General features: G+C 42.5%; 2 protein-coding genes across 4 annotated transcripts in view; both read right to left on the bottom strand.

The window, feature by feature from the left end:
• adkb (adenosine kinase b) overlaps positions 1-3,653 on the bottom strand; it is a 119,709-nt gene extending 116,056 nt beyond the window's left edge. For both annotated transcript variants that reach the window (XM_047609893.1, XM_047609894.1), the window contains exons 1-3: positions 3,313-3,653; positions 414-488; positions 279-332 (exon numbers count right to left, since the gene is read on the bottom strand). In XM_047609893.1, the coding sequence (XP_047465849.1) occupies positions 279-332; positions 414-488; positions 3,313-3,362 (179 nt within the window). In that variant the 5' untranslated portion in view covers positions 3,363-3,653. The remainder of the gene's footprint in view (positions 1-278; positions 333-413; positions 489-3,312) is intronic.
• Positions 3,654-4,711: 1,058 nt separating this feature from the next.
• The window catches only part of LOC125022899 (vinculin), a 28,136-nt gene continuing 9,581 nt past the window's right edge, over positions 4,712-23,266 (bottom strand). The window contains exons 2-21 of one of the 2 annotated variants that reach the window (XM_047609891.1): positions 20,755-20,825; positions 18,764-18,914; positions 17,809-17,917; positions 17,148-17,270; positions 16,868-17,028; positions 14,362-14,455; positions 14,097-14,244; positions 13,417-13,570; positions 13,154-13,329; positions 12,474-12,664; positions 11,318-11,517; positions 9,955-10,083; positions 9,665-9,814; positions 9,420-9,528; positions 9,026-9,328; positions 8,817-8,941; positions 8,548-8,733; positions 7,373-7,576; positions 6,484-6,588; positions 4,712-6,389 (exon numbers count right to left, since the gene is read on the bottom strand). In XM_047609891.1, the coding sequence (XP_047465847.1) occupies positions 6,243-6,389; positions 6,484-6,588; positions 7,373-7,576; positions 8,548-8,733; positions 8,817-8,941; positions 9,026-9,328; positions 9,420-9,528; positions 9,665-9,814; positions 9,955-10,083; positions 11,318-11,517; positions 12,474-12,664; positions 13,154-13,329; positions 13,417-13,570; positions 14,097-14,244; positions 14,362-14,455; positions 16,868-17,028; positions 17,148-17,270; positions 17,809-17,917; positions 18,764-18,914; positions 20,755-20,825 (3,036 nt within the window). In that variant the 3' untranslated portion in view covers positions 4,712-6,242. The remainder of the gene's footprint in view (positions 6,390-6,483; positions 6,589-7,372; positions 7,577-8,547; positions 8,734-8,816; positions 8,942-9,025; positions 9,329-9,419; positions 9,529-9,664; positions 9,815-9,954; positions 10,084-11,317; positions 11,518-12,473; positions 12,665-13,153; positions 13,330-13,416; positions 13,571-14,096; positions 14,245-14,361; positions 14,456-16,867; positions 17,029-17,147; positions 17,271-17,808; positions 17,918-18,763; positions 18,915-20,754; positions 20,826-23,266) is intronic. The other variant, XM_047609892.1, reaches the window with a different exon arrangement.

Here is a 23,266-nt window from a genome sequence, read left to right as displayed (position 1 = left end):
CATGCAATTAAAACACCTGTGCAAGGCCACAATTTATCACACGTTTGTGGTGAATTCTGCACATAATTTAGCACAGGTTCACTATTAGAAGCATGCGGGCGTGTGAAGGGTTGATTTAAGACTCGGCTATTTGTGGCACGGCTTAAAGTGTCAAGATGGTACTAGAGGGGTATGAATGACCGGCCTGCTCCTTATTTGGCTCCAACGTAATTTGAACACTCGGCGTGACACTACTGTCAGGAAGCAGCGTTGCTTCCCAGGGGGGCGTTTTAACTCACAGCGCTTTGTGTTTGTCTTCGGCGAGGATCTGGTCATTGGGCTTCAGTCCAAACCTTTTGGGAGAGAGTGAAAATAAATATGTTTCGTTTGTTTGATGAGAAACGAGGGGGAGAAAACTATTGTGCGGGACTTACTTGTCGAGGAAATCTTTGTCCACAACGGCGGAAATGTCGAGCAAGGGATTTCCCATCCCGAAGAGCGTGTTTTCACTGTGTGGGGACAAAAGCTCACTGTATCACGCGGACACCCACAGGTCGGAGGAGACAAACAATCTGCTGTGATGCTGCAAAACATCTGCTTCTCATTTGATGGGACAAAGACATGCACGGCCGATGGCAACATGTGAGAGAACGCTGAGTTTTGCGACCCACTTTACAGGAAATTTAACACTTAAGATGAAGATTAGTCGAGTAAAAATGATGGATAAGACTTTTTTTTTGTCATAAAATACTAAATTCCAATGCCTTAAATTGAATTTTACAAATGTGTGGAAATTTCAAGCACAAACATAACACCCCGGCCAAAGTCTACTCCATACGACACAGTCTTTCACAAAACAAACAACATAAAAAAAAAGTCTGACTCAGACCACATTGAGAGATAATGCTCCTAAACCTTATTCATTTATACACAGCCTTTAATCAAGCCCACTCTCCTACACCGGCTGTGATGTAAATACAAATCCTAACAGCAGAAACTGCTCCCTGTTGCAAAACACCGCAGGGCGTTATCCCGTGGATCTCACCTGGCATGAGTTGGCATGGTGTGTGTGAGAGCAGCCCGCAGCCTAATCTTTAAAAAACAAACAAAAAAAGGCAACAGCAGCTTCCTCCTCTCTGTCAAAGCAACGTGCTTTTTCACTACAGGAACTGGAGCAGCACTTCGGCCAACCCCGACCCTCTGATGGAGGAAGTGGGCGGGCCTTAGCGTCTTCCAGGCGCACTGATTGGACGCGCGCGTTCCAGCTGTGCTGCGTTTGAGGGAAATGTGGGAAAGACTGCGACTATAGACTACCGACTATAAAAACAAACCGCTGCATCGATTTAATAAGGAACTTTAAAAGCCATGTTAATATGCATTATATTTTACATATAAAATATTATCTAACATACATACAATATTAACTGATTGTATGTATTTTGGAATTCAATAAGTAATATTTATAGCAGATTCTAGCAATGTCTTTTCAGTTTTTGTGGAGTTTTGCAATATTTTAAATAAAAATACATCATTTATATTATGTCCTATTGATCTTTTAGGCTGTGTGGTGCATATTGAAGAAACAAATAAAAATTAAACTGTTCCCCGTTGTCTTGATTATCTCTCAAAGTCACGAGTCTGTATATTTTATTTTTCCTTCAGTCCATTTGTTTTATGTTCTGCATGAGTCTATACCCCAGACTCACTATACATTACATAAACATAACTGCACACACACGACCAGTAACTATGTGTTACGTTGATGCACAATTTCTATTTGTAAACCAAACTTTTGTCTATTTCCTGCTTGACTTGACAATGCTCTGCTCTTATCTTCATGATAGATTTTCACAAAAGATATTTTTCCATTCATAACGCCAAAATACATTTTTTTTTTTTTTTTTTTTTTTTACAAGACTTTGGTAACTCTTATCCCAGAAATAATTAATAAAAGTAACGGGGCAGAGTCAAAGGGAACGAATCTCATCATCAGAAATATTCAGACTTTATCCTTTTTTTTCCATATATGTCATTCTATTACTGTCCTATTTCCCTTTTCTCTACTTCAGATATTTGTGCTTACATTCTGATCACTGCTTTCTCAGTGTATATATCATCGATTGTATTTTAAAAAAGCCAAATTTCCGAGCTGACATGAACTTCACATGGAAAAATGTAGTTTTTTTTAGTAGTTTTTTTAATGTCAACAAACGTTAACAGCAAACTCACACGCCCCTGTTACTCTTCTATTATGTAAATAAAGTCATGTTTAAAGACAAAAAGTTACAAAAGTACTAAACTATTTAAAATATTAATTTTAAATAGTTAGATTTTTTTGCTGCAATACATTTTTTTTCTATTTACGGTATGTTTTTTGTGTTTGCTTAACGTTCCCATTGGTTATATTTTTTCACATTTCACATTACTTATTTTAAGATGTAATATTTTAATATTTACTATATAATAATGAAAAATAACCAACATACCCTCCTTCAAACGGATTAGGTCTACCTTCTTAGCTAATGTTAATTGCCACCTGCTAATTAAATAAATAAATAAATAAAACATGTATTTATTTATTTATTTATTTATTTTAACAAGATGGATAAATGTGGGCTAATTGTTGTTGTGGTGAACCCACCATGTCCTGATGGCAGTATTTGGGATTATTAATCTTCGTAAACACTAATGCACTGATTTCATTGAATGCTTTCAGGATTATTGATCGTGCATAAACGTCAATTTACCGATTTCATTGAACGCTTTTAGGATGATTGATGTGCATAAATGCTAATATACTGATTTCCATGAACGTTTTTAGGACTATAAATGTGTATAAACACCAATTTACTGATTTCCTTGAACGCTTTTAGGATGATTCATTTGCATAAACCCCAATTAACTTATTTCCTTGGACCCTTTTAGGATTATTAATGTGTATAAACGCTGATTTATTGATTTCCTTGCACGCTTTTAGGATTGTTGATATGTATAAATGCCAATTTGCTGATTTCCTTGAAGTCTTTTAAGGTTTATTGATGTACATAAACGCCAATTGACTGATTTCCTTGAACGCTTTCAGGATTTGTAATCTGCATAAATGCCAATTTGCCGATTTCATTGAAAGCTTTTAGGATTATTAATATGCATGAACGCCAATTTACTGATTTCCTTGACCGCTTTTAAGATTATTGATCCACATAAACGCCAATTTACTGATTTCCTTGAACGCTTTGAGTTGACGGTCTCCACAGAAACCATTAGCTCCGGCGGCTAACCACACTTAGCATCCATACGGAGTTGACGCAAAACACCGTCCGGGCTCTTTTTTACCTTAACGCCGCTGTCCTGGCCGTCGTCGCGGTCGGTTCTTCGTCAGACATCGTGTTTATTTAGCGGCTGCGTTGAGCTGTGGACGGCCGGGAAGCCAGGCTGCTCGGTGCCTGGGAAGAGTGGCCGGAGGCTGCAGCGTCCTCTCCCCTTAGATGATGAGGAAGGTCCCGGAGTCAGCATGAAAATCGAGGCAGAAACCCAGCGTTTCGGTCCAGAGCAGGACGCCTATCGAGCTAGTTACTTCTTCCTGGTCGAGCCCTCGAGTATTCGGCTTGTGTAAATAAGAGACACATATAAGTTATCACGCGTTATCGCGTTGCTTTCCCTTTCCCCTGCTTCCAGTCTCGGTCCATTTCATCATGAGGGTCTATAATAAGTTAATATGCAACCAAAATAAAAAGTAAATACGTAAATATCCTGCAGGACCCCACATTGCATGCATGAAATCAGCCTTTATTGTCACTGTCTGCAAGATGCAACTAAATTGCAAGATACCCCACACTTAATAATAATAATAACAATTCCCTGATTGCACATTATATTTCTGTTAAATATGCAGCACTAAAGCACAATTTCACACATACCTGACTTATGAATAGCCCTGGCTTCAAAATGTATCTGTTGCATATTCCCTTATTTGTTAAATTAAAATTACCCAAAACAAAACAATGTAATGAAATCACGACTAGTGCCTTCATATTAAATGCAAATGCAATTGTTGCTAGAGTAACTTCTCTCCTACACAGGCACTGCACCAAAGTCCATGCACATATCTTGCGTTTTTAATATGTGGTCGTGTCAGGTGTCCTCAAAGACAGTGCAACTATAAAGCTCTCTCAGAACAGAACTTTCTCACGTGCCTTTGCAAAGTTGGGTCTTGATTTATGTCCAATAAAGCTTTGACAGGTGAAGGACCTGTGCAACAGCTGCATGCAGAGCTTCTCCCTTCTCAATTACTGAAGCTCCTTCATCTCCTTCAGAGACCTAGTTAAAAAGTGATCTCCCGTTTCATTACCTGTGAGGTCACTTGCGCCAATTGGCTGGAACTCAACTGAGTTATGTCACTTTGAAAGAACATAATTCGTTAATTGAGAATCTTTTAATAAAAAGCCTAAATATATATTGACCGTGATTCCATTCATAAAAGTGGTAAACATCCAAGAGGGTAAATAGTTTTTATAGTTCCTGTACATGAGACGATGCTCACATGGTGCAAATGTTTACTACTCAAATGACACAAGATAAACTAAGGCATGATAAAATATAATTATACGGCCTCATGTAACCTGAGTGGTGTATTATGTATTAGGTTTATTTACAGCAGGAAATGAGAAAGTTTCAGTGACAAACTGAGATCAAACAGGAAAGCAGAGAAGAGAAAATATAGAGCAAACACACCTCCAAGTGCTATAAAATGCTTTATTACAAAATTGTGAACAGTGCCCAAATAAAATTAGGTTCAGGCCCATTTAAACTAAGTTGCATAATTTTAAGATATTTTCCAAAAAGACAAAAAAAAAATAATAATGATTTGCATAGAGCATAATTTGACCGGAAGTAAAACTCTTGTGTTTAACTGTTAAGAAGAATCATATACAACAAAGTGTTTTGACAAAAAAAAAAGAGAGAGAAAGAGAACACCACGATACCAGCTTGTATAAACGTTACAAAACATCTTAAAATCAAAACTCCATTAATTGCAAATAAAGTTTATTTTCGCAAAGGCACATCAGTTGGTATCAGAGACTTAGAAGGACACATTCACACCAACAGTCCTCGGATATTTCATGAGCTTCTACTACATCGTTTTGCATTATTTTTAGTGTATCAAGACATGTGAGAGAATATAAAACGGATGATTTTCAACCAGCGGTAGGTTCTGTGCTTCATCGTTCCCTTGACTACCTAGGAGGAAGTGTGCAATTCACGTATGGCAAGAAAAAAAAAATGATTGTGCACAACGTTAATGAAAGAAAAACAAACAGCAGGCAAGACTTGGGAGCTTTTTCTTTTTTTTTTTTGCAGCTTGCTGGGGAAGTTAAAGTAATAATTTTTGGCTATTAATAGTGTAGCTAAGCCTGTTTGTTGCATGCATTCTCAAAGCAACCTGGGTCAAACCATGTCTTCTCCTACTCTTAGTTTAGCCTATAGAAACTAGCCCTTTAGCTCAAATACGCGTTGCAGTCTACAGCCACGGAGGACAAGTCTACGTTGCAGGATCGTAGGCAGAACGTCTTTGGCAGCGGACAAAATAAGGAACGCGACAACCGCATTACAAGACTTAAAACAATGAACAGTGTTTCTCTTTGACTTGTTGTAATAAAGAAGAATAGTGTAAACAGACATAATACCGCTGGATACATCTTGCGTGTGCTGAGCAGGCTTATACTGTACTTGTAACATCTCCTCAAGATCGTGTGCTTAACCTAGAGACTCGACAAATGATCGTGATAGTAAAAAGAAGCGGTACAAAGATATATATGTATAAAAGAAATGTCTCTTTCTTGAGAAAACTGTTTAAATTTAACTCAACGTGGTTTGTGGCTGGAAGAGAGCGAGAAACGGTCTCCCTATGTGGAGTCTAACCTCAGATCAAAATATATATATTCCTGGGATTTATTTTTCTTTTCAGAATAAGCTTTAAAAAGACATTTTTACACACTTTAGAGGAAAAAAACGGAACTAAAGAGAGAGGTTTCCCAGAAAGCTTCTAACCCATAACTCGCACTGACAGTCCCGTTGTTTACATTCGACCAGAACAGCAACTGTTACAGACAGGACACGGGACTAATAAGAGACACTTTACCCATTTAACAACGAGGGGAAACTGATATCGCAGCTCTGACAAAAGCATTCATCTGTCCATTCAACGTCCTCCTGGACAGCTGGACAGGACCAGCGTGAAGCAGAGGAACCGCAGCCCTTTTCGCTTACTGGTACCAGGGGGTCTTTCTGACCCAGTGGAGGGTGAAACCTGCGTCTGTTCGGATCTTGATCGAAGCTGCTTCGGCCTCCCTGACCGTCTCCTTCACGGACTGCATCAGGTTCTGAGCGTTGTGGACCAGCATCTCGGTGGCCTGTGATCGGGAGAAGGACGGGAGGTGAGTGACGTTTTTCCTCGGGAGACGTTTTAAGAGGCCCGACACACGGGTGAACGAAAAAATGACTCACCTGCTCTGACTCCTCTTCGCTGATGTTGGTGCGACCCAACATGGTGGCCTTGACCGTGGACAGGATCTTGAGCTGAGTGCTGATGGTGGGAATACGCTCGCACACCTGGAACAACACAAAGTCAGGAGACGTCAGAAACAGAGACGTTTTGGAGTTATTCTGTGACCCTGTCTGGTTTTCCTTGTGTTTAAGTTTTTTTTAATTAGTTCCACCTGTTTCTCGCCACCCCCTCTATCAGGCATAACATTATGACCACCTTCCTAATATTGTGTAGGTCTCTTGTGTCTCCACAACCTTCTGAGGGGGTCCTGTCCTGTCAAAACTTCCAATTGTAACCATTTATATCAGTGACGCCTTTAACTTAACAGGTTTAGTTTACGATAAAGACGATAGACCACTGTCATACACCAGAACTGAAATAGGCCGGGAGAATAAATCAAAGACAAAGTCTGAACACATGTTTAGTGTATAAACACTTGTATGACACTTGCAAAAAGTTGCACGTTAGATTTACAAATGCACCCATAGCAGTCCAGTTTTTATGTCACTGGTTCATCTTTGTTTTTTAATAAACTAATAAATTCACACACTTTTCAGAAATACCTTCAAATTTTAAGACCTCATAAAGTCATGATAAGACTTTTTAATATTTCTAAGGGTCTTCATTTCCCCAAAATTGAATTATCAACTTTTAATACATGTCAAAACCCTGTGCATGCTATGGGGTTCTCGTTGTTCATTGACTTCACTTTCCTGCCTCACAACTGCAGTCCTTTTTGTTTTCCACATTTATTAAGATTCACTGGCGTTCTGCTGTCTCCTGCTTCCTGCCTCCCTTTGTCCCAGTCAATAATAAAAGCCTCCGTTCAGTGAGGACGACCGAACCGACCTGGAGCAGGTTGGTCCGGATGCGTTTGTCAGTGCACTGCTTGGCCACTTCCTTTGCCAGCCGCGTGACTTCGTCGGAGGCCTTGGCGATGTCCTTGGCGCACTGGATGAGGGCGCGCTTGTTTCCACTACCTCCGCGCACCAGACGTGACATCTCAGCCATGAGCAAGGCCATTCGCTTGGCAGCGCCGATGATGTCATTTCCCTACAAGGTCCAAGAGGAAGACATTAATTTATATGCTTTATACAGAGACATCAGACAGATATTATATAGACCAGGGGACATTTTCAAGTCAAGGACGCCAAACTGATGGACAGATTAAGTAGGGACCCTCTACCTACTATACGTGTTCTATATTAAACTCGACCTAGTGCTATTGATAAATATCGAGGGTTTGCACATGACGTCACAGAAAGTCTCCATGGTTACGGCCACTGAGCAGCAAAAAGTGACAGCTGAACATGGAGATTAGCAGCATTAGTTTGAATCACAGGCTTTAATAGTGTCTAAACTGTAAAATTAATAGAAAAAATTGACTGAACCAACAGATTTGAAAAGCAGTCAGAGATATATTATGACAGATATCAGCCAAAGAAAAGAGAAGTAAATACATCACTGCATTAGAAGAAACAACTGGAATCCACCTGGTGTTGTGGTTCACATTTAGTGTCAGGTAATATTAATTTATGCTGTATTTTTTGATGAAGTCAAACCTTAAGTTATTTCTTATGTTACGTTCTGGAGGGCTGTCACATAAGTTTATAGATGGTGTTGTTTTGTCGTAGTTATGGCTGACAGTAACTATTTCAGTTCCAACAATAAAAACAACAATAAAATAATAAACTGAATATTTGTGATCACTCCTCATCGTCCTTTTAACGTCTGGTTGGACGCTACAGTATTATAAGTCTTACGTTTCTTCTCAGTAAAGCTCTTAGCGTTAGCATCTTTTATTTATCTACATTTATCATAACTGAAATGACACAAAACTAACTTAAACTAACTAAAACTGGGGCTAATCCTCAGTTCTCCTCAGGGGAAATAAAAAAAATGACTTATCAACCAAAGATTTTGCGACCCCCCCTCCCTGCAGTACCCCGTGGAACCCCTAGAGGTCGCTGACCCTCTGCTGCAGACCTATGATATGGAGACATTTATCCATTGTGTCGACTTACTTTACTGGACCATTTGCGCGCTTCATCGTGAAGTTGCCTGGCGGCCACCATCATGGGCTCGTTGCACACGTCGCCAGCCTTCTGCTCAGGGAACTCCTCATCCTTCTCCTCTGGGGGAGGAGGTCTGGGGGGAGGAACCTCACCCTCTGGAAGAGGAGGCTTGGGAGGTGCTGCCTCGTCGTTGAGCTGCATGGACACACAACAGTAATTAGCATTAAAACACAAAGCAGCTCGAACTGATTTTTATCCTATTTCAGAGTTAAACTCACATTAAGCTGATCCAGTTCAGGAGGAGGAGGTGGGAAGTCTGGCTCTTGAGGCTGGAACGCCTCCCTGACCTTCGCCACGGCACCAAGAATCTTATAACCGGAGTCCAGAAAGCCCTTCTGAAGACCTGCCAGAGAAAACAATTTAATTCATCAAAAGGCTCCATAAACACACACGCAGAAGAAAATCCTAGAACCTGCTTGCGACATACTCGGATCTTTGATGTTTCCAGCCACCGCCTTCGCATTCATCACCATCGGAGAGATGGTCTGGCTCAGCTCGTCCGACGCAGCCTTCACCACCTCCCTGAACTTCGGATCCTCGGAGTTCTCCACCTCCCGTTTCGCCACCAGGAGGATGCGGTTGGCTCGCCGGGCGATGCTGGTGGCGCCGGCCACCAGGAACTGAGGCTGAAGGTTGGCCATGGCCAGGCGGCAGTTTTCCAGGTCTTTCTTGATGGCTTCCTCTGAGGCGTCCAGCAGAGATTTGGTGTCGATGGCCTCGTCCACCAAACCTGAACATCCACCGGGAGCGATGGGAATTAGACTGGGACGCATATAAAATGTTTCACACCTGTGTTCACTACGATCTTTGCGTAACCTCACCCGTCATTTTTTCCACGTTGTCTATCCACTGATTCTTCATGGTTTCAAAATGCTCATACGCAGCTTGGTTGCCGGGGTTCCTGAGCAGGATACGAGCGGCGGAAACCACCTAGAAAACAATCATTAATTGCAAATCCACTGTCAACTGCTGGAGACTTGGCTCAAGACGCAAGAAACACTTAAGCTCCGTGGCGTGCGATGCAGACACAAACAGAAACAGATATAAACACTGAACCGTGACTTACTTGTGGTGTTAAGTCCCTTGTTGACTTGACGGCAGCCTGGATTCCCTCCACCGTGCTCTTGTTAGCGGTGCCAACGGCAGCAGCCTTCTCTGCTGTGGTGCCAAGCTTATTGGCGTGGTTCTCAAAGTTGGCAGCTCTCTCGTCAAAGACCTACACATGATCAAATAAAACAATTATCCGGAAGGTTTGCTGGAAAACAAATCGCAAACCTCCGCCAATAAATATACCTCCCTGAAGGAGGCTCACTGCGATGAGATCACAGCGAGGAGGGGAGTCGCCGCACCACTGACCTCATCTCTGTTGGGGGCGTCGAGTGGGGCGGTGGCGGCTACCGCCAGCAGCTTGATGGGGGTGGTTGTGTCACTGAAGATGTCAGACACCTCCTGAGTCATCGCCTCTTGCATCTTTCCTTTCAGGTCCTGAGAGAAGGTCAAACAGATGTTACAAGCGGTCAGCGGACCTCATGGAGACTACAAATACACATGTGTTCTTACTGAGCTCCAAAGCCCATCGATAATAAGGTTTTTGTTAAGTTTCCTTTCTTTAACTTCCAACACGATCTGTGCATATTTTGGTAACTCAAGTTTACTTTTAAAACCAGAAACGAAAACTGGGAAACAACTGTTATTCGATTTAGATTTTTAAATGCAAAACAAAACATAAAATACGAAATTAAACCTTACTTTTATTTTTTTTAAGTGGAAAAGGGCAAGTTAATCTTAAACTTTAACTAAATAAAGAATAAAGTAAAGCAACAAACAGCTGTATCTTCCTTCACTGAACCCTGAAGTAGCTAACATCTGGGACTCTAGCGCTGCAACAGGCATGGATCATTACTTTCACACCAGATTTCGGGATGTTTCTCGTGGAAACACCTGGTGCTTCTCCACATTTAGAAGAGAAACACTCAGAGGTGAATTCAGCTGACATACCTGGAGTCATAAAGTCTAAAAATGCATCTGGATATTGTTCAAAAGTCATTTGACTGCTGTAAACAACACCTCCAAAAACGTCAAACAGTTTTACACAAACCAAATAACAGCTGTCTTATTTTCATGTTTTAATTTTTCATATATACGAAAGGACGAAAGGTAAATTTACTTGTTTAGCATTTTTTTGTTTTTGCTCAACTTGATTTGCTTTTTACTTTAGAGTCTAAAGCCAAACTTGAAGCAAACGAACCCCCCAAAAATATCACTAAGTCACTATTTTGTTAAGTCTAAACCCAAAGATAATCAACTAATAGTGAAATTGAACAGGGAAAATAAAGAAAATCGTATATATGTCAAGATTTCATACTTTATGTAAAATTACTGTCAATCAATCAAGTTTTGTGTAAAACTACAACACTGAGTCCCCTTGTAAAAACCAACAGTGAATGAAAAGTACTGTCAGAGAGCAGATCTGAGTCTTAAACATTTCTGTTAATGAAGAAAATAAACCTTTGCTTTAGTTTTAGAAGAGTGAATCAGTGGGATCTTTCACGTTTGTTAGTTTATATTAGGTTTGTACAACTTGTAAACAGCAGGTGGTTTATCTGCTCTACCGCTGGTAACCAGCAGAGGGGGTTATTAGTCTGCGTCCATGTCTGAATCCTGATCCATCACGGTGAAGCTTTCCGTCTGAATGACTGTGGACAGTGAGCTGTCTTACTTTCAGGGCCTCCTGGAGCTGCTGAGCGATGGCGCGTGCCTGAGGGGAGTCCCCTTCTCCGCGGGCGGCCAGGTCGGCCAGCTGGGCCATGAGCTGCTCCACCTGCTCGCATTTACCCAGCATCTCCTGCCTGTAGGGGCCCGGAAGAGCGTTGGCCAGCCTGCGGCCCTCGGCCACCAGGCCACGAATGGCTGCCTGGCCTGGAACACAAACATTTATACATAATTTTTATGGCGTTGATGGGAAGAATCCTGTCGTTTGTCTTGAATATATAAAAACTGAGCATCTTCAAGTCTTCAAGTCCACTGACTCACAGTAGGGCTGGGCGATAACAACCAAAAATGTTTATCACGGTATAAAAATTCTCAACATTCACAACATTTCTTTTAGTTGAGAGGAATTAATGCAGTAGTTTGACTAAGGATTGACTATTTTATCTGTGGTGATGCGTAAATATTGTAGAATAATCCCACACTAGGAGTAAAACAGATCTGCATGGCCCTGTGTTAGCACTGTCTAATGATGTGGAAATCTGAGGACATTTACGGCTCAGAGATTAAAAAAAGAAGAATTTAATGTTATCAAGATAAAATGGAGAAACAGGGACAATTACGGTTTCATTTATTCTGACATATTTATTCATATTTAAACTGATAAGTCTGTAATGTCGGTATTCAGCCCTAATTCACAATTAAAATTTCGATTTTTATCCCCAAAATGCTCTTAAAAAATACAGCCTACATCTTCCAAAGGCTTAGAGAAATAATTAATGAATATCTGACCAAACGGCAAATAATAAAATAAAAGACAGAACATTTTAGCCGTTGGGAAACCAGGGAATAAACCTGCGTCTCCTCCTGTTTTATTGCGTGTTCTGTCTTTCGTCTTCGACATTGTTGAACTGATTTTTTCTTTCCAGCCTGTAGCCCTTTTGTAAACATGTAAGATGTTGTCCAGGTTTAGGTGGAGACACGCCAAACCAAAGCTCCAACGACCGAGAGAGCGTCGTGGAACGTCGGGCACGGCAGAAATCGACTCGTCCGCACGGCGTACGGTCAGCAATTAAGCCGCGGGGGCAGTGGAAGGAATGCGGCGGGGTGCGAAAGAAAGTCAGGGGAGAGACGTCGGAGTCGGAGGGGACGTTAGCCAGACTCACCCACGCCGCTGTCGTCTATAGTGGGGTTGTCAATCCATCGCTGCGCCTGCTCGATCTTTCCTTCCAAGTGCACAGCTGCCTTCGCGGGCCTGCTGTTGGCCACCGCTTTGTTGGTCTTGGACTGCAGGTTCTGGAGAGCCGTAGCAATCTGTTTAGCCAAAGCTCTGGCCTCAGGCGTGTCACCTTTACCCCTATAAGGAATTACAAAACGTCCACTTTATTTATCGTACAGATACTTATGAAATTAGGTCTGACTGAGAGTGGTTTTACGACGTGGGTTCAGACAAAATACGGAGAAGTTCACCTACAAATATGGTCAAATTTTTGGTGCAGGTGCAGAGCTAGGAATGTATGAAGGTGAAACAGGTTCCAGTCAAAGTGTAATGTGGAGCCTGTAATCGCACAAGGAGGAAATCTGCGCGTGCAATTTTTTGCCAGAAACCAAAAATAAATGTCTCCCTGATCCATGGGCAGAGAGTCGTTTTAAATCCCAAGAGTTTAAGCGTGAACGTAGGGAGATTTCTCAATGTTTTCTTGCATGCGTAAATATAAATCGTTTCCTGGTAACAGTGGTGAACAGCGGGGGCTTTGGCGATGACGGCCCTGAACCGACTCAACTCAGAAAAAAAACGAACCCAGCGTAACCAGTCGTCTCACATTCCAGACAGTCATTCACTTACTGTCTTCTGAGATCAGACAGCTTGGCAGTCATGGCAGCGATCTCTCCAACAGAGCGCAATATGTCCTCCCTTTCTTTCGGGTCCTCGCACATGTCTGCAATCTTTTTGGCCTCGGTGAGCAGGGCCTTGATGTTCTCCTCTCCCTCTGGGCCTCCATTAGGGTCTGCCAGCCAGTTCTGCAGAAGGAGAAAACAATTAATCAAACGATCGCATTAAGATGTTTGAATCCGCGTTTTTTTTTTATTTAAGCGTTAACGGCTCACCTGCGCAGCGTCAATCCTCTTGGCGATGGCCTGCTTGGAGTTGGTCATGGCCTCCAGTTTGCGGGCAGCATTTCCCACCTTGCCCGTGAGCACGTCGAGCCCCTGGGAAACTTGCTGAGCCTTCTGCATGGCAGCTGGGGATGCTCCTTGACCCCTGGGGTCGACGGCAAAAAACACACGGAATCCATTAAGCGTAAAGTTGCTTTCGCGGGCCACACATGCCGCCTACCTACTCCACGTGTTTTCGTTTAATTTGGTTCCAAAGCTTTATGCTCCTCTAGTTTAATAATAGAGCTTCCAAACTAAATGGCTCTATTTCCAGAGCGGGCTCAGAGACGTCTCTCAGTCTCAGTAACACATCTAGGCGTTAAAGTAGATTATGGATTCATACCAGACAGCTGCTTTTAATGTAGCGTGACTCAAGGTCTCTGGTGATTTCATATCAGAGGGATATCACTTCCACTCTTACACACTATAATCCCCTCTAATATACTTACTGCATTACACCACCTACCCTTTAGGGATAGAGAATATAACCACTGTATAAAAAGGAGGATTTATTAGGAAAATATCCAATGAAAACACAACGTAATCTAGGAAAATAGACATGAACAAAGCGCATAATGGAAGAACTGTGTGAAATATGCACAGCTGCAGAATAAAAAAAGAACTTTTTTTACCTGGCCCTCATCTCAGACACCTGGTCGGTCATCTGGCCCAGAGTCTTAGCCGTGCCCAGGATGTCTCTACGCTCCTTCCCCGCACACAGTTCACCGACTTTACCGGCTTCGTCCAGGATCTGCCGGATGGCCTGCTCGCCGGCGTCCCCTACGAGCAAAACAGTCGGTACACGTCAGCCAATGGAGCCGACTTCGATTAGTCGTCAGCTCTCGGGACGTGATTCGGAAGCAGAGGGATGAGTGTAAGGACGTGGATGTTTCTTACCTGGTTGAGCGTTCGGATCTCGCAGCCAGTTCTTAGCTTGAGCCATCTTTGAATCGATGAGCCCCAGAGCCCTCTTCATGGCCTCTGTGTCCTTTGGGTTTGAAAGGACAGAATAAATGAATATCTTAAAGGGAATCGATGGAGCCAAGGAAAGCTAAAAAAAGACGCCGATCAATGCTTTTAAATCATATCATATGTGATCACGGCTTTTAGAGCCACTAATTTCAAGTTGATATTTCAAATTTCTATGAATTTTGTGCATCATGGAACATATTTAATTATCCTTTTATTTGGAAATCCTTTTATTTATCTTAGTGAAACTCAGCTTGGAGTGTTTTTTGGCTCATTAACAGTTTTTCATGAGCAAGTTACTTGGGCACAAACATCTCCAGGCGCTGATCACGATCAAATGTTTTTCTTAGTTTGTTTCATTTCTGGCAAAATCCACGTGCGTCATTGCTAACATCTGTCAAGCACAACCACACAGTGCATGCCGTTTCCATTATTCTTCTCTATCTTCAATACAGAGCGTGTCATGTTATAAAAGCCAAACGACTCTCCATTGTATTTCATTCAGAGTGGATGGGAATACAACAATCTGGCCGACAGCAAATGACTGGACAATGAGCCCTCTCATTGCCAAAGTCTGCAAAACAAAGCGGAGTCCTGTAGGACACGGAGCAAAGCGGGAGACCGGGTCGGACGGATGAGTGAGTGGTTTGGGTTAGCTTATTTTCCCGTGGTACAACAATAGAAAGTCAGAAGACACAGGTTCTTTCTAACGCAGCTTGGATCCATCTCAGACCAGGACAAACAAGAACCAACCTCCGCTGCTTGTTTTAAACACACGTCCTGACCTCCAGACCTGGTGTTAACGTGCACCCTGAATGACCGGATCAAAATATTCTTGTATTCAATCAAATCATCTGGTATTAAGAAAAACAAATGCCAATGGGTTAAGCTTTTTGTGCTTGACATAAAAAATAAAAGATAAAATTCCTTTTTTGTAGTGTTTTAAGTGTCAAGAGATGGATAAATAAATAAATATTTAGATTACAACTGTACATGATGCCATTTTGGAGCTCAAACGCAACACATACCTCTGTTCTTAGTTTAGAAACAAAAGTGAGTAATGATCCACTTAGAAAGAGCACAAATTATATATGATCAGATCTCAAAACACGCTTTAAAACGCTGCAACTAGGTCATTCAGGTCGGACGATAAAACCAGCTGTGGTATTATTATTATCATCATCATCAGGGTCCTAAGCTTCACCATAAGGGCCTTGTCAAAATAAAAGGGAACCAGCATTGCTGAAATAACTGTGATTGTGGTGTCACAGAAGCTAAATACAGGAGGGGAGAAAAACTAAAAGGGGGAGTGCAAAAGGTGCGAAGTGATGTCAGGGTTGCGTGGGTGCACGAGCCCGCTGTTCAAACATGCTCAATACGCAGCTGCTGCTGCTGCCCTGTGGGAACCACCTGTGTGTGAGTGGGAAAAAAAAGGCAGTGAACTTGAACACAGATTGGTGTAGTAGGGGGGGTTATGCGCCGATATCAAATGCAAACACACGTTCATTACAGCCCATGATCCAACACACGATGGTAGTAGTCAAAAAAAAAAAAAAAAGAAAAATCCGGTGGGTGTGGGTCACAGTATTAGTAACGGGGAGGTGATGTAAGGTGAGGCAGCGAATTGGTGAGAATTAAAACAGAATTAAAACGGCTAAATGAATATGAGATCTTCTATATGTCCTTCTCCGTCGGGAGAAACCTGATGTTCATGGAAAGAAGAGATGAACACTCAGAGAATCCTCCTCAGTGACAAGTCAGTCAATAACCCAACCGGCTGAGGACGTGACGAGGTTTAAATGACACAGGAGAGGGACACACAGATGTCAAGTTGTGAGGCAAATGAAATCCCGAAGGAAAAAAAAAAAAACAAAAAAAAAAAACATTGCACAGATCTGAACATTTCAGCAACCTGCTCAACAATCTAGTTGTACTACTAGCAAGAATCTCAAACTGCAAATTGTCTCCATTTATGGGCAATTTGCCCTCGTAATAACTTCCTCACTACTGAGAAGCACACAACTGCACCACAAAGCACAAGACAGCGCACTCATCTGTCAGACATGCTGCTGCGCAAACCAAGGCGCCACAGAGGTACCGCTTACCTTCTACAGGGGGCGAAGGGGGAAAGAAAACGGCAAAAGAAAGGAAGAAGGACATGAATACAAAACTTTCAACAAGACGTACCAACTCAGGGCTACAAAAAACAGGAAAGAGACGTTTAACTGTGTCTCGGCAGGGTCAGAAACAGACGTAGAGAAGGATATATTATTTACACCTGTCAGGATGGGAATAAGATTATCCTGTTTAAAAAGAAAGTGCATGGCCTGTTACAAAAGGGGGAATGAGTTTTAAAAAAACTTGTTTAAAATTTGCTTTCAATAAAGTCTGCAGAAAAATAAAGTTGAAAAAAAAGATCTGAGCATCTGTGCACCTTGTTGGCCCACGCGTCCTCGTCCCAGGACGTGAGCTGCAGCACTCGGATGATCTCGTTTATCTCAGCGCTCATCTTCTCAAAAGTGAAGTTCCGGTTCTTCAAGGCCTCTTCCACTCCCTGGCTGCCTGACGTCTTAGTAGTGACGAAAATTTTGATACCTGAAATCACATTTTTCGAAGTTTAAATTAAAAATACTGACCCGAACTGATTGACTGATTTAAACTGGAAATGTGCAGTATTTAGGAATCCTCTCTGTTTAAATGTGGAGTGTGATTACCTGAGATGAGGATGGGCAGCAGCTCTTTGACTGTGTTCATGGAGTTGACCAGCATCACACGATGCTCCTGATGCGTCAGCTCCTGCTGTCGCTCATCTATCATCTTTGCCATCTTGGTCATACCTGGATGCAACGAGGTGGAAGGAAGTCAAGTCACTTTTAGTCATTTAAGATAATTCCTTAAGATACTTCAGAGGGAAATGACACTGCACTGCTCTCACTGCAAATATTATTTATGTTCATTTTGCCCCACAGGACGAATAAAATATTTTTTCATCTTGAGTCTTTCCATCTTTAGTCTGTGTCAGTCTACACTTGAAATGTATAATTTGTGAAATATGTGAAAAATAAGAATTTATACACATTGCATTCAGAAATGTGTTAATTAATTTTTTTTTTCTTTTTCAAGGGAAAAAAAGGAAAAAGCAAAACAAAAAGGATTCATTTTCGATATAAAATAGATTATTTTTTATGTATGTATTTTGAGAATGTCTACAGACCAAAAGCAGAATAAATGACAATTTTTGTTTGTTTCTGAAAACAGACAGCATTGTCCTTACTTACTCATTAATTTGCATTCAAGTACGAGTACATATAAAAGCTTAGTCAGCAAAAAAACATAACATTGACTTTCTAATTCCTAACTAATCAGCAGACTGACCCGGTCCCAGGTTCTTTGTGTACGTGATCAAATCCTCCATGGACTCCACCACCTCCGCCACCATCAGATACTCCAGGATGCCTTTGCACACTCGGATTATCTTGCGCACCTACAGTTACGTTTGGATAAACAACAACAAAGGCGCATTAAAAAAAAAAACAAAAACAATGCTGCACTAATGGAGAAAAAGTGATTACGCAAACACAGCCCCTCCCTTTCACATTCCCTGTAATTACACTGAGATTATGGTGCCCACTGACATTCCAAACTCTTTGTCCTGCTTCCCTCCTGTTTTACGCGGATGCCACCGCTGCAGAATGCAGAGTGATCCCTGAGCTGCACTGGAGAGCGCGATGGCAGCGCTGACTGATAACTCCTGCTGACTGCTGCAGACGGTGACGGGGGCGCCTGATGTGTTCTACCAGAGCGCTGATCTGCAGCTTCTCTTTTTCCATCCCCGAGAGGAAAAGAAGGATGTGCATGATAGATGACACCCCTGTCAAGATTTAAGAAGTGTGTCTGGAGGAAATATGGGGCGTTCCACAGGCATGTGCAGTATATTTATCTGCCTCCGTCCTTTCTGTAGATATTAGAGTTGCCCAAGAGGAAGGCAGGAATGGAGGAGCCTGTGACGGCAGCCCTCAGCTATGCTCGAGTGTCCATTAAACAAAAGGCTGAAGTCCTTCCAGCTTAGCTCAACTCCAGGGCGCACGTGTCGTCATCAAAATCACATGTTTCTGACATTAGCAGCACAGTCACATCCTGCCCAATACCGGAAACCCCAACATAAATTAAGTACGCAAGAGCGAAGTGAAGTTGTATAACTGATTCTGAGCAGCACTCATCCTTTCCTTCCTATAAACACATCGGTCATTCTGACTTCCTCCATGGGCAAGCGCACTTCTCATTGTTAAATAAAAATAAATAAATAAATAAATATGGAATGAGTCAATACCTCAGCCTCATCAAACGTGAGGAGCAGGTCGGAGGTTCCTGACAGGATGCCCCGAGAGCCATCGATGAGGTAATCGCGAGCAGGAACGGAGTAGGGATCAGCTTTCAGCATCGAGGCCGCCTGCACCAGCTTAGTGCATGCATTCTCCACTCTGTGCAAGGCAGAAGATGATCGATTAAGAGACGGAGTATGAAAAAAAAAAAAATAAATAAACTACAAACAAGGGAACATGCTGATGATACATACAAAGCCCTTCAGAAGCCAGATGGACATTATGAGCTGAAACAGCAGCAAACACAGATGGAGGCTTTGGGACAAAGATAGTCGGAGCATAAACAAACTGATGTGTAAAGATGGCCTTATCGTCATTTCCTCTTCTTATGCATATTCATTCAGGTGCTGTCGCAAAGCCAGTAGAGCATATTTCCCTGAATAAAAAAATATCACACCGACATAACCGAGATTATTTTTACTGTAGCTGCTGCTCGATGTAAATGAGGAAGCTGCGTGTAAACCAATACCCTAAACAAATGTTGCTCTTCATTCTAGAGATAATTCCTTTACCATCAGAAGACTTTCATTCATTCATGCAGCCGCCTGCCTGCTGGCTATCAGACCATCTCTTACTAATTGTGGTTTTAAGCGTCTTAAATATGTTTAGGGGTCTATAGGTTATAGTCAGTGTGCTGTGACCTGGACTATTTAGAAATAGTGTAATGAACTAAGCTTTGGAATAATAGTTCTAGTTGAGTTCCATCATAGTTTTTCAGCTTTTTATTTCTATCTGATGCCAGAGAAGTTAAGTTGCTTTCACATGATATGATTTGGGCCTCATAAAAGGTGACTCTCTACTCTGATTGGCTCCGGCTCAATTTAACCCTCCGCTTCCAAAGAAACGTAAATGATTGATAGCTACTCGGAGGGTGCGATGCACTTAGTGAATTCCAGAGCAGCAAAAAGCTGCAGCCTCAGCCATTTGATTCAGCATCATACTACACATGCCACCTGCATCGTTTCATCGCAGCAGCCGTTTCGCTCATAGTAACAGGCAGCAAGCCAAGGGTCGACACATGTTCCAGTTCCCACAGTATGCCGACTTCCTACTTTTTTCCCCTTCAGGGCTAATTGTCGGCCTGGTAACGGGGGAACGTTACTGCTATTTTTCCACATTTCAGGCAAGGCCAAACAAGAGGAGCACGGTTTCCATTCTTCTGAAAGATCAGGTCTCCTGAAAGAAGAAAGGCTAATGTATGTGCATGACATCGAGGCTGATGTGTGTGTCTCTGCGGAGCCAGCCAGCCAGCCAGGCAGCAGTGTCCTTCAGCGTGCAGCGGAGAGGAACGGCCATGCATTAAACTGGATCCCGGCAGACACTATATTTAGTGAGGAGACACATTCCAGCACATGTGCTGATGGATGACGACAGGGTGACGATGTGACTTTGAGGCGCCAAATGTGTTGAGCCCGACGACCTGCACCCGTCAATGCGTTTCATCCCTGACCTTGGGGCCCCGCCCCCTCCTCCCCCTCCCTCCCTTTACTGTAAGGTTCCCAAGTAATAAGGATCGCTGATAGAGACGGTGAGTCACTAAGCGCAAAGTAATGATTAAGACTATGTCTAGAGGGCCAGGGGAACAAATACACCTGATTAAATATGGAAATCTCTCCAATGTTTAATTATAAAAACCAAAGGAACCGATCAGCGACTCTTATTTGAGTTTGCAGCCCTGCACCCTACGGGTAAAGGAACTCCTCCTAGATAAAAAAGTATTTATGTTACTGCAGGCCAAGACTCTGGGGCACTTAACATGCCATGTCTGACCTTTGCCTGGGCACAACCAGCCATTACTGCAACAGATAAAAGAGAGAAAGAGTGCTAAAGAGAGCCGTGTGGGTTCCACATACTGTAGACACAGAGTTATTCAATCTAAAAACAGTCGGGGCAATTATCACTTTAACATTTTGCGTTTAAGAGATCTTCTTGTGCTTACTTGATAAAAGCCGGTGGCATGTCCCTTTTCATGATCTGGTCCTCTGTGGTTTGGACAGTGTCCTTCCCCACCTGAAAAACAACAAAGATACTGAGTGAGTAAAGATGAATCACCCAGGGATGAGGAAAACAAGAGGTTTGAAGAGAAAGAAGGAAAGAAATAATTGTTAGTTTGAGATTTACCCATTTTTTTCCATCCATTCATTTACTAAATATATTATTTTGCGACCATTTTCCAGTTAGTGATGTTAATTCAGTGCCGTCCTGTTCTCTGGAGCAGGTGCTTAGAGTCTGGGTGAACGTCTCGTACAGGTCACTGATACATAGCAATGTCAACACAATGATGCTGCACCATCATAGTCACTTTACAATATTTGAGGTTGCGGCAGTAAAACTGCATCGGGTAACCAATGCAAATACAGTGAAAGTCATAAAGAGATTGGAAAAAACCACTGCACCACACCGCACTGCACCTCCATCAAGCAACTGGTACTAGAAATGGTTTTAGGAGAAATTATTCTTTTTGTGCCTTTGTCTCGCGCTACATGTCTTACATTCAGTCTGGACATTGCTGTTGACTATATGTGGAAGTACGATTGGTGGCTGGACACTTCACGTCAAATTAGGCTGCGTCTATGTGCACATTAACACAAATCGAACATAGTAAAGGGATAAATCGAGGTTTTCACTCAACACTTCATTCATTCAGCGATGCAGGAGCTGTCTCAGCAGCGCACCGTTTCACACAGAGCGCTAGACTAGCTGGGACCTGTCAATCTAAGCCTCCTGTACACAGTAGGCCCCGCCCTTATCGCCACTGGACCAATCACGAGGCCGTATGTTACACAATGACTCTGTCAGGTTCCCCCACAATTGCTATTGGCCTGGTGACTCACAGCAGGTTAAATCCCAGAGTAGTATTAGAAGAAGAGAAGCTCACTCATCAGTCAACTACTGAGGCCAAATGTTTTGGTGAGTCACTGTCCCTTCTACATTTAGATGTGTTTAAAGGTATAGGTATGTATGTTCATGGCAGCTGCACGGCCACTCTACTGTTGCACATGTTTGAAATTTGGACCAATGTATTTTTTGAATGGCTTAATATTGATGCAAAATGCCAGTTGTTATGTTTCTTCTTTAGTGCATTAAGTGCTGATAGTACTGATGATGAATCATGCTGAGAAATACTGTTTCTCAGCAAACACTTTCATACAGGAGGAGCAGTCTTGGTCACCACTCTAACATAGGTCAGATATTTCGCAGTCTAACCACATATTCTGCTCATTAGATCCATTAGACGTGAATGATTTCATTTCACAACGTCGCCAGAAGATGCCACATGTTCTCCTTTTATTAATGAAGAGCCAATTAGCTGTCACATTTAGAAACCGATCACGATGGCAACAGGTCTGGTCAGACAGTGGTCACACACAAACGTCCCAGCCACAGCCCCGATGACTCGTCGTTCAGTCATGAGGCCTCGCACGGTTTCCGTCAGCACTTGAGATGAGCGATCGCAGTTTAAAGTGTTAATATATTCCATAGCTTTAATGCGTCTTGAGTGCATTTTGAATATCAATGGCATGCCATGCGCATGAGTAAAAAACTGTCACCACAACTTTCCCCCCAAAGGGAGTTTTGTTTTCAGACGTGCAGTTTTCCAGAGTGATGTCCCGGGCACGACTCGTCCAGCGAATCATTACTTCAACGAGGCAGCTGCTGGGGGGACGCCAAGCCCCAGAACAGTTATAATGTGCAAAGCAGCTGAACGCCTCGTCTCCCACCAATGGTGAAATGACTCACCTCCCCCACCATGACCTCACCTCTGTCGGGATACGCAACTAACCCACACCGATCAAATGCATACACACTTGGGGGCAGGCATCACACACCCAGTGATTTCAGTGAGCTCAATCATCACCCAAAAGAGAAATGTCAAACTTCTTCTTTTACAATTCACATTGCAATTTTAATAAATATAAATCAAACTGTTTGTGACAGTGAGGTAATCACACTGTCACACCAATTATTTATCACTATCTAACACTTGTGACCTGTGGCGGTAAAACAAAACCAAGAAAAAGAGTTGTAAATGTCATTCGAGCTATTGTTAACAGACTTTTTACATCATTGATTAACTGATCAGGCCTAATGGAGAAGCAAAAAGCAGAATCTGTCAACGTGTCTGACTACAGGCAGAGTCATTCCAGATGGTTGACGTGGAGGCAGTAATGGAGCTGCGCAGACATACATCTCCTCGCTCTCTTTTCACCGGCCCCCGAGAGACTCCGTCAGGTTATAAATTAAGGCCAAAGGTTGTGCCAACCTAAAACTAACGCTTAAGCACAGGAGGAGGACCCTCTCAGTGTGATGTGACGGTTTACATGTGCCGCCAGTGAGCAGCTCTGAACAAAAGCCAATAACAACTGCTAAAGCTGCCCTACGCCGTTTTAGTTTGGGGCAGGAAAGAGGTTTTACACAGCTACCAGCATGTGATCTAGGTGCAGATTTCA

This window comes from Mugil cephalus, chromosome 16 (genome assembly GCF_022458985.1).
Source record: "Mugil cephalus isolate CIBA_MC_2020 chromosome 16, CIBA_Mcephalus_1.1, whole genome shotgun sequence".
NCBI lineage: Eukaryota > Metazoa > Chordata > Actinopteri > Mugiliformes > Mugilidae > Mugil > Mugil cephalus.
The sequence above is the reverse complement of the archived record's forward strand: the minus strand, read 5'-3'. Positions and strand labels throughout refer to the sequence as shown.